The sequence below is a fragment of the Lycorma delicatula genome, chromosome 8, assembly GCF_047948215.1.
Source record: "Lycorma delicatula isolate Av1 chromosome 8, ASM4794821v1, whole genome shotgun sequence".
Taxonomy (NCBI): Eukaryota; Metazoa; Arthropoda; class Insecta; order Hemiptera; family Fulgoridae; genus Lycorma; species Lycorma delicatula.
Window position 1 is genome coordinate 33,397,378 of NC_134462.1, and position 12,246 is coordinate 33,409,623.

At 28.4% G+C, this 12,246-nt stretch overlaps 1 protein-coding gene across 1 annotated transcript in view; it reads right to left on the reverse strand.

Annotated features, from left to right (window-relative positions):
- LOC142329196 (otoferlin-like) overlaps positions 1-12,246 on the reverse strand; it is a 467,391-nt gene that overhangs the window by 17,934 nt on the left and 437,211 nt on the right. Inside the window, exons 23-27 of the mRNA XM_075373594.1 lie at positions 11,661-11,829; positions 10,120-10,306; positions 7,580-7,752; positions 5,670-5,816; positions 729-914 (exon numbers count right to left, since the gene is read on the reverse strand). Coding sequence (XP_075229709.1) covers positions 729-914; positions 5,670-5,816; positions 7,580-7,752; positions 10,120-10,306; positions 11,661-11,829 — 862 coding nt within the window. The remainder of the gene's footprint in view (positions 1-728; positions 915-5,669; positions 5,817-7,579; positions 7,753-10,119; positions 10,307-11,660; positions 11,830-12,246) is intronic.

Below are 12,246 nucleotides of genomic sequence, written 5' to 3' on the forward strand. Positions count from 1 at the left end.
TGTAAATGTAAGTTTTTCATGTTGACATTTGTGTATATGCAACTTAATTTAAGAAAATAGTTTGAAAGTGGATTTAAAGATAGGATGAAATGTGTTTATATTATTCGCTTCATTTCTGAATCCACTTTCATCAACCATCTCATCGAAACTATTGACTCCTGCAAAAACATCAACAACAGAAAATGTTTAATTAAAATCCTACATATAAGTAATAAAGTATACAAATTTTATATATCTGAGCAACTCAAAAAACATTCTAAATGAATAAACACTATTAAAATTTCACTCTTCAAATGCAACATACACAACAAAGAGCTCTCAAAACCTGACTCAAAACACTAACACTGCAACACACAGTGCTCTCAGAGGCACTGAAAAAGTTAATACGTAATAAAAGCTGCCTAAGATGGTAAAGTTTTACAATATCGGTAAAGTGTATTGTAGTCAATTAAAAAAAATTAAATTACTACTAACAGCTTAAAGATTTCCTCTTAAAAATACTTCATTTAAATTACTTATATAGCTTTTTCAGGGAATTATTATACCCATTATTAAAGGACTAACAATCATTAACATTAAAATAAATGCCAACTAAATTATTAATCAGATTATAATTAGTGTTTTTTCAACAAGTTTTTTTTCTTTCAACAGGTGCTATTACATTTTGTACTATTCTATTCAATAAATACAAACTATTTATACTGTTTTTATTAATAAGCATTACTAACCTTTAATTTGGCTGTTTTATCTTGTTTTCTTTGAATACTTTTCGGACTAAGTTTGGCAACTATTTTAGCTGCAGTACTATGACCAAATTTTTTTCCTCCACTTGTTGGTGGTGTTGATTCTAAGTGGATTGGAAGTGATCCATTTGTCATTTGTAATTGCTTTTCCTTACGTGCTTCTTTACTTTCCTAAAAAAAAAATTGTATAAATATTTAAAATGGTTTGTTTACATTAAAAATTATTTAAATCTTGACAAATGTAAATATTTATTTAAAATAAAATCGAAAGTAGACATAAAGAAGTTGTTTTTGCTTAAGAAGTACAAGAAGCAATAAAATAATACATTTTTTTTTAATTAAAAAATCAGTAGTTTGTAATTATTATTAAACAGCATCTGACCAAGTTGTTAGTTCAATATGAAATTAGTTCTACATTTTTGATTCTCGGCCATTATTTGTGTTAGAATTCTATTAACAATACACCCTGACCCAATAAAAGGGTGCAATACATCTAAATATGTATTGTAAATGTGTAAAGAAGTAGCAGAACTACTTAAATCAGCAATAACCAAATACATGGGCAATGGGGTTCTAATTTTTACAAAGCAGCATAAAATATTCTAGAGATTTTTAAATCCATCAGGACTCATGTTTAAAAATCTACCAGCAATAACATTGGCCAATTTTTTTTTTGTCTTCAGTCATTTGACTGGTTTGATGCAGCTCTCCAAGATTCCCTATCTAGTGCTAGTCGTTTCATTTCAGTATACCCTCTACATCCTACATCACCAACAATTTGTTTTACATACTCCAAACGTGGCCAGCCTACACAATTTTTCCCTTCTACCTGTCCTTCCAATATTAAAGCGACTATTCCAGGATGCCTTAGTATGTGGCCTATAAGGCTGTTTCTTCTTTTAACTATATTTTTCCAAATGCTTCTTTCTTCATCTATTTGCCGCAATACCTCTTCATTTGTCACTTTATCCACCCATCTGATTTTTAACATTCTCCTATAGCACCACATTTCAAAAGCTTCTAATCTTTTCTTCTCAGATACTCCGATCGTCCAAGTTTCACTTCCACATAAAGCGACACTCCAAACATACACTTTCAAAAATCTTTTCCTGACATTTAAATTAATTTTTGATGTAAACAAATTATATTTCTTACTGAAGGCTCGTTTCGCTTGTGCTATTCAGCATTTTATATCGCTCCTGCTTCGTCCATCTTTAGTAATTCTACTTCCCAAATAACAAAATTCTTCTACCTCCATAATCTTTTCTCCTCCTATTTTCACATTCAGTGGTCCATCTTTGTTATTTCTACTACATTTCATTACTTTTGTTTTGTTCTTGTTTATTTTCATGCGATAGTTCTTGCGTAGGACTTCATCTATGCCGTTCATTGTTTCTTCTAAATCCTTTTTACTCTCGGCTAGAATTACTATATCATCAGCAAATCGTAGCATCTTTATCTTTTCACCTTGTACTGTTACTTCGAATCTAAATTGTTCTTTAACATCATTAACTGCTAGTTCCATGTAAAGATTAAAAAGTAACGGAGATAGGGAACAACCTTGTCGGACTCCCTTTCTTATTAGGGCTTCTTTCTTATGTTCTTCAATTGTTATTGTTGCTGTTTGGTTCCTGTACATGTTAGTAATTGTTCTTCTATCTCTGTATTTGAACCCTAATTTTTTTAAAATGCTGAACATTTTATTCCAGTCTATGTTATTGAAAGCCTTTTCTAGGTCTATAAACGCCAAGTATGTTGGTTTGTTTTTCTTTAATCTTCCTTCTACTATTAATCTGAGGCCTAAAATTGCTTCCCTTGTCCCTATACTTTTCCTGAAACCAAATTGGTCTTCTCCTAACACTTCCTCCACTCTCCTCTCAATTCTTCTGTATAGAATTCTAGTTAAGATTTTTTATGCATAACTAGTTAAACTAACTGTTCTGTATTCTTCACATTTATCTGCCCCTGCTTTCTTTGGTATCATGACTATAACACTTTTTTTGAAGTCTGACGGAAATTCCCCTTTTTCATAAATATTACACACCAGTTTGTATAATCTATCAATCGCTTCCTCACCTGCACTGCGCAGTAATTCTACAGGTATTCCGTATATTCCAGGAGCCTTTCTGCCATTTAAATCTTTTAATGATCTCTTAAATTCAGATCTCAGTATTGTTTCTCCCATTTCATCCTCCTCAACTTCCTCTTCTTCCTCTATAACACCATTTTCTAATTCATTTCCTCCATATAACTCTTCAATATATTCCACCCATCTATCGACTTTACCTTTCGTATTATATATTGGTGTACCATCTTTGTGTAACACATTATTAGATTTTAATTTATGTACCCCAAAATTTTCCTTAACTTTCCTGTATGCTCCGTCTATTTTACCAATGTTCATTTCTCTTTCCACTTCTGAACACTTTTCTTTAATCCATTCTTCTTTTGCCAGTTTGCACTTCCTGTTTATAGCATTTCTTAATTGCCGATAGTTCCTTTTACTTTCTTCATCCTAGCATTCTTATATTTTCTACGTTCATCCATCAGCTGCAATATAATGTCTGAAACCCAAGGTTTTCTACCAGTTCTCTTTATTCCGCCTAAGTTTGCTTCTGCTGATTTAAGAATTTCCTTTTTAACATTCTCCCATTCTTCTTCTACATTTTCTACCTTATCTTTTTTACTCAGACCTCTTGCGATGTCCTCCTCAAAATCTTCTTTACCTCCTCTTTCTCAAGCTTCTCTAAATTCCACCGACTCATCTGACACCTTTTCTTCAGGTTTTTAAACCCCAATCTACATTTCATTATCACCAAATTATGGTCGCTATCAATGTCTGCTCCAGGGTAAGTTTTGCAGTCAACGAGTTGATTTCTAAATCTTTGCTTAACCATGATATAATCTATCTGATACCTTGCAGTATCGCCTGGCTTTTTCCAAGTGTATATTCTTCTATTATGATTTTTAAATTGGGTGTTGGCAATTACTAAATTATACTTCGTGCAAAACTCTATAAGTCGGTCCCCTCTTCCATTCCTTTTGCCCAGCCCGTATTCACCCACTATATTTCCTTCCTTGCCTTTTCTAATGCTTGCATTCCAATCTCCAACTATTATTAAATTTTCATCTCCTTTTAGGTGTTTAATTGCTTCATCAATCTCTTCATATACACACTTTACCTCGTCATTATCATGGGCGCTTGTAGGCATATAGACGTTAACAATCGTTGTCGGTTTAGGTTTTGATTTTATCCTTATTACAATGATTCTATCACTATGCGTTTTGAAATACTCTACTCTCTTCCCTATCTTTTTGTTCATTATGACACCTGCTCCTGCCTGCCCATTATTTGAAGCTGAGTTAATTACATTGGCCAATAGAAGAATAAAATAGCAGCAACAGTCACTGAAGATGGTTGTAAAATTTTGAATTATTTATTACAAACTTTGTAATTAGAAACTTTAATTTGATGTATTATTTTAAAAACTTGTAGTTTTAAATAATTTTCATTGCTGACCGTTATGGACAAAAATATAATGGATTTTGAGATAATCATTAAATTCATTCTAGATGTAACAGGTGATATTAGGTGTAGATCTTAATATTACTTAGTATTTCATTACATTAGGTATTAAGGTAGGAAATATTGTAATTTGCAGTGTTAGCACTAGTAGAGGAGAACATAGAACATAACATATTGATGATTATTTTCAAAGATTTTCAGGTAACACTAACATAAACAGATTAATTTAAATTGAGATAAAAAATATTTGAATACATTTCACAAACAAAAATTCTTAGACATATATTTGTAGGATCTTTTTAAAAATTATTTTAGTGTTCCAAATTATTTTTTGAAATTATACTATTTATCCACTCATATTCCCTGTTATAAAAATAAACTATCATCAGTCTCTCATTAATTATACGATTTCCTGAACTTGGAAATAGAACTTCTCCAACACGGTTATACTTAGCACCTAACTAAAAATCTTTTTACACATTCTTAACCTTTGAAGGGAATAAATAATAGAGGTAACCTGAAATATGAAAATTTTCTCTCTTTCTAAACATCTGGAAACAGAAAAAGGAAATTTTGATTTAATTTATTTATTATCCACCTAGATTAGCAACTAGTATCTAATCATGAACCTAAGAAGATTTAAACATGTTCAATTCCTCAAAATAAGATTTTCACATTTCTAACTATTTACGTGGTTGGATTATAAAATTTTATGCATTCAGTGGTTACTTAGTAAAACTATAAAGTCAGAGCTTTTGTAGCAATCCCAAAACTGTTACGGGTTTTTACTAACTGATCAAGTATTAATTCTTCCATTTTTTTAATATTAAAGGTCATAAGGTAGAAATTATTATTCAGCTTAAAGAATATTTAATGATGAATTCAAGGGAGTTATAAAGTGAGGTCACTGAAATAAAATTTCTTACTAATATTTTCTATAAATTGAATGTAAGAATTTTTTATTTCAATGATAATCAGAAAAAAATACATAAAAACTTTTGGTATTAACCCTAAGATTAAGAGAAAGCTTGACCACAAATGTAAATTCAGAATAACATAAAAAAACATGTCTGTACTTTCCACGTTTCTGATTTAAGAGAAATTGAAAGTTTCCATTCCACATAGTGCTAAGCAATCACTAAATTTGTTCTATTTTGTGAAGATTCCAGTCTCAAATGATGAAATATTTTGAAAGTGGGGTAATCCAGGTAAGACCAGAAAGTTAATATTGTATACTTTTCAGGATTTTACAAACAAAGTCTGTAGTCACTATTATTTACGTATTTTTTATTTGGAAATATAAATTTAATTAAAAAAAATATATATATATATAAAACAAAGAAATGCATTTGCCAGCTATGTTAAAACTATGTTGACTGTAATTTAATTAAAGTACTTACTTCAATCATAGCTTCAACTGAGGCAAAATATTTGGTCCACCAATCATTATGTTCATCCTCTTCATCTATTTCAATATCAATGCTTTGTTTTCTCTTTTTATTCACTTCTGTCTTAATATCTTTCTTATTCCAAAAAATATTTGAACCCTAAAATAAAAAAAGAGATAATTAAGAAATTTAAAAGTTAATCAAAAAGGCCTTCCGTAATTAATAAATAAAATTTTTGTATTTTTTGATGAAGCTTGTAAACATTTCACGTAACTCATATTATTAAAATGCATCACAGCTTTATTACTAGAAAGTTGTTACAACTGAAAGTTAATTAATAAAAATACCTATACATTAAGATTAACAACATATTTTAAAACCTAATATAAAAATATTACAAAATACATTACCGAAAAAAAAAGTAATGTACATAGATATTGGCCAGCATATTCTTTAATGAGCCGAATAAACACTATAAACCATTAGTAATCATTTATAACTGATACTTGATATTAGGTAAATCTCACAGGATAACCTTCAACCACTACTGACATTATAATAATAGCATTTTAATAATTATTAAATAATGAAAATTATTCTTTTATTTAAAACATTACCACATCAAAAAAAAATTTTTTTTTTCCCATAAATCTGATGTATATTTTCTTATCAGAACATTTCTAAAAACCTCCCAAAGATAAGGTAAAATCAAATTTAAGTTTTATAAAAAAATTATCTGCACAACTCATATAAGAAATTTTCATTTTGAAAAGGAAATTCATAAATGGTAATAAATATAATTTTATATAAGCACCTATTTACTTTTTTTAATACATCTTTTCTATAACCAAGAACCAGGCTCCCCACAACAGTTTAATAATAGTTACAAAGTTTTTTGGTTACTTTTTATAAATTACTTCCTTTCATTTTTTGAAATTTTTTCTAAAATCCATCTTGAGTATGTAAATAAGATGAATATCATTGCTCAGAATACTAAAATGGAGTAAAAGCCATGCTCAAAATTAAAAAAAAAAAAATGTTCTTACAAAAAAGTGTGATGTATTCTATGATTTTAATATTTAGTTTATTTATTTTTAATATAAAACATTCCAAGATAACAATTTGTTTGTTCTTTAGGTTTAGGCGGTCCAGCTTTGCATAGTGTTTCACTCATTAAGCTGATTTTAAATTCGCTAAACAGAAAACATATTCCCTGTTCAGGTTTGCCAGGCCACTGCCTTCTGACCTGATCACATGATGCCCCACTTCAACAGCTCACAGTTTTTCAGTGTGAATCCACACATGGTTTGCCTACACTTACAGATCCCAAATAAGAAAAGAAGATAACAAGGATAATAAAAAAGGGGTATGGATTTAGTAAGGGAGAAATCGACTCATGGCATGGAAACAATTCCATAAACTGAGGAAAGGATAACTACAGGACCTTTTTATGTACTAGAAAAGTAGATCTAACTGAATTGTTAACTGTTGAGCCAAACTACCATGAAGATGTTCTAATTGATAAAATACAAAAAGATTTTTTTTCAAGAAGGAATGAAATTTCCAGTGGATATTTTAAGGTAGGACATTGCTCAGATTTCAATCAGAGTTATAATAAATTCTCCTTGCAAGTTTCATCAAAATTTGTTCAACCAATCTTGCAGTATGCACAAAAAAATAAACATATGAAAGATAAATTGAATAAACAAGCTATTTGTTTCAGTCCAGTGTAGAATGAACGATAATGAATTAATTTAAAGAAAATGTACAAATAAACATTGATTTTTTAAAGTACAAATTCCATAAGAAGAAAAAAGAACACAACTTACAATAAGAAAGTTGTAATTAAAGTTGTGAAGAAAATGTTTCTGTTAAACTACATCCCAAATTATTAATTAGTAATATTATTAATTGTAACTTACATAATTTATTGTAATATTTGAATCTTTATTTAAAAGAGGCATGTTCTCCTTATTAGCCATACTATTATTAAGTTGCATTGTGTTTGAAACATGATTACCAATATTAGTATTGTTATAAATATTTTGATTCTGTGGTGATGTCATTCCTCCAGGATCTTTTGGTTCTGATGAATCTGTGTATAAGACATAAACTATATATTAGTAAGCTAGGTATTTAAACATTACCAACACGAATATTTTTTAATGTAAAAAATAATAATTATGATGCTACATAATAAAAGAAATAATCTCTTTCAAAAGCTACAGGTACATGGAAATTCCATGCTATCATACTCCTTTGTCTTTGTTAACTAGATAAGTGGGTGTCAACTGTATATATACAAGAGTCATTCAATAATAAAAGACAAAAATAACTGTGGAGACAAAACAGTTGGTAATACGGTTATGATATTTCATAACAGTAAGTTGGTAACCCTGTGGTGACTTCTGATCAGCTGTTTGAGTAAAATTATTTTGTTTATAATGTCAAATCAACTTGAAGCTTGGACTTAGTTGAACAGTATGCAGTCATCCATTTTTTGCTTTCTGAAACTGAAAAACCAGTTACATAATATACTCTCATATGATCAATCAATACAGACAAATTTGTATGAACAACAGAAATTTTTACAAGTAGGTAGAAAGATTTAAGAATGGTTGAACTTTAGTGACTGATGATCACAGTTCTGGATGTCCAATTGAAGTTTTAACTCCACAGGTTGAAACTCACGTAGATTCTCTCATTTAAGAAGATTGACAGTTACAAATACAGCTGAAATTATAACTGAAAAATTACAAGCAAGTTTTGATGCAGTTCATAACACTATCATCAACAACCTCAAGTACCGTTAAATAAGTGCAAAATGGGTTCTAAGAGAGCTGACAGATTACCATAAGAGAAAAGATGTCATATGTGTTTCAGCAGAACTGAAACAACATTATTAGCAGGAAGGTGATACGTTTTTGCACAGTATTCTAATATGTGATGAGATATGGACTAATCATTATGAACTGGAATCAAAAAGACAGAGCGAAGAGTGGAAGCACACAAGTTCCTCTATCAAGGAAAAATTCTGAACCCAACCATCAGCATGAAAAATCATGATGGCAATCTTTTGGCCCCCAGTCTTTAAAAAGGCCCCCGGTCTTTATTAATTTTCTAGAAGATAGTGAACAATAAACAGTTCATGTTATTGTGACATGCTTATCAACAAAGCTAGTAGATACAGATACAGATAAAAAAAAAGGCCCTGTATCATTCAGAACAAAGGCATTCAGAACAAAAGCATCATTCTGCTTCGCAATAACACCTGGCCTTACACAGCTCATAAAACCTATCAAAAAACTAATCAAGAAGTACTACTTCACTTCCCATACAGTCCTGATTTGCTCCATTGTATTTCCACCTGTTTGGTCCACTTGAGGAAGTGCTAAGTGGTAAGAAGTTTAATGACAATGACGCCATAAGCAATAAATTGGCTTCAACATGAAGACAAAGATTTCTTTGGAACAGGCATAAACAAACTGATTCAAAGATGTGACAAGCATATTAATGTTGCTGGAGATTATGTTAAAAAAATATCAAATTGATTAAATAACTATTTTAGCACCAGACCAATTTGTGTTTTTAATTATTGAATGACCCTTATAGTTAACATCCAATGTTTATTAGACAATGTTTATTTTATTATCCTTTTTAGGATTCAGTCAATTTTTTCCAAAGACAGTTAAAACTTTTCCAAAAAGATAAGTTTAACTGTCTCATAATTCAAATGCAGAACTGAAGTAAATTATATCACAAACTACAAAAATTACCCTGAATATGGTCTATAATACCTTTCTTACAGAGATTTACATAAGTACAAGAATATTTAAAAACTAAAGGTAAAAAGACAAGAAAATATTTTAAAGGATTTACAATCTAATCTTTTTATTAAGCAGCAATAATTTTACAATATACCTTTATTTATTTTTCACCATTGCCATTATGAATCTTATTGAATTTACTAAGCTTTAAAAAGAATTTCTTGATTATTGATCAAAAATTTCTCATGTGCCCTCTTAAACATATCATTAATCTACCAGGAGATGGTTTTTCTACTCCATAAAAAAGTGTTACGTCGTTTCATCTGAAGTCTGAGCTGTGCAAAGAATTGGCCAAAATTTTTCACTTTAAGATAATTTTTGTTCTGTCTTTTCCTGCAAGTCTAGATCATATGCTAGTTTGGATAATACAACTGGTTGTAATCATGTGTGCAGATATGATTTTAGGATTTTGAATCTGAGAGATAGAGCGATGTATGGTGTTATGTAAGGAACCACATTGAATAACTGGAAATATTTATGCATTAACCTCAACAATTTATTGGAATCAGTAAGGATTTACTTTGTAAATAATTAAGTACAACAAATTTATAAATATCCTACATTTTGTTTGTAAACATTAAAGATTTTAATGAAAAAATTGGTATACTAATAAAATATAATTATAATTTTATTACTTTGTAATTGTTGCAATGATCGTTTTCGTTCCTCAGCCTCTCTATCTCGTTTAGTTAATGGTGTGAACATATATTTATGTATGGAATTAATCATATGTGTTCCAACAAGAGTAAATCTACCAAAACTTCTGCAATCAACACATCTTACTGTCAAAGGAGGCCTGTACAATTCCTGTTCTGGTAATTCCTGAAATATAAGAAAATTCATTATGAAACTACAATCCTGTATGTTGTGTCATTTTTATCTTACTCTGTCTATTTTATAGTATGGTTTATTATAATAAATTATCATATTACAAATATGAAAATTTGAATGATAATTTTTAAAAATTAAATTAAAAAAAAATAATATATTCAACTTTTTCCTAACTTTTGACTTTCTGAAATTATCTTCAAATTAAATACAAAATAACTTGTTAATGTTTGATTATATCTTCAAAAAATCAGAATTTGAAGAACTGATTAATATTACTTTCCTTTTTTTTTACTTTTCAAAGTTGTATTTATCTTTTTATTTGATATAATATAATTTTTTAGTTTTAGTTAAATATGGATGCCTACAATAATAAAGACATCTGTTTAAAGAAATTCAAAATACAAGAGACTTGAATCATAATTAAAACAAGAAAAGGAATGTAGGATTAATTTTTTTTTTTTCAGTAACGAAATAACATATTGTATGATTTTACAATTTTTATACATTTTTTTTTCTTTTTTGTTTATATTATATTAACTAATTTTTTTCTGTACAAAAAAGTAACCGAATTGTTAAATTTTTTTTTTAATTCTTATTTTTTCTTTGTAGTGGAGTAATTTATTTGGTTTTTGATTTAATATTATGTGAAAGGAAAATAGGTGAAACTGGTGAAAGGAATGAAATTATAGTTAACAATTTTTTTCATTATAAACCTGTAGAAGAAAAGAAATTGTGGATTTAATAATAAAATAAAAATTATAACTTGTTTTATGTTATAACTGTAATGACCATAAATATAATTTGAAATATCTAATATAATCTGAGAAAAAATACACTAAGAAGATAGTTAAGGAGGAAAACATGATTTTAAAGTTAATTACAACTTCTACCATAAGTTAACTTCCTTCCCCTTGAAACAACAACAGATTATCCATTTCATTATAATAATCCAATTTTAAAGAAGATTAGAAACAGTGAAAAGAACCAAAAGAAATTAAAAAAATGTATGAGCTGAAAATGTTTTCATAGAAATGACCTATCACTTGATGAAAATATTTTAAATTAATACATACAAATTATAAGGAAACTTGTAGCAGAATGTAACTGTTCAGTTCTGTTGAGAGTAAGAATAAAAAGGTAGCTTTTAATTCTTTGATATATTTAAAATAAAACTAATAGCTAGAAAGATGAGAAAAGTAATAAAAATAATGTAAAGCGATTACAAACTAAAAAAAGAATGGCTTGAATAAATATTTTGTATTCTTTTGTATAAAATTATGAACTTTTATGATCTTAATGCATTTTAAATAATTACTATTAAATAATACTAAATTTTTATTTTTACCAATTCAAGGAATTTTACAGGTGTTGCAAAATTAGGATTTTTTTTAGCATTTTGTATAACAGATGAATAAAGAATATGACCAGCACATTCAATATCAACTCGTGGTTTGTCAACTGTCATCAGATGAACTCGTTTTAAATCTCGTAGACCCCAAAACAACACTTCAATCCTAAAAAAAACATAAAAATTATTTTATACTAAACAATTAAAATAAAAAAAATAAACAGTAATATAGATTTATATTTACATAACGGCAGTGGTTCTTTTAAATGGTTAAAATTTAAAACATATTCTTTGTTAAAATGTAATAATACAGAAATCATTGCTAGTATCAAAGAAACTTACATTAAAACAATTGGTCTAGAAAAAAAAAAAACTGAAATGATTTAGAGGTTGTCTGTGTTTTAGACAGGCAACAATTTTTACATAAAAATACACTGTTAATTGATCTTTTGTTTAGCAGGAGCTAAAATTATAAAATATGAATCAGTAATCACATTTAATTGATCTAATTGCCAATTTAAAAAAGTTCAAAAATGTATTAGTAACAAAAATTAAGGAAATTATTAAATTAAATTATAAATGC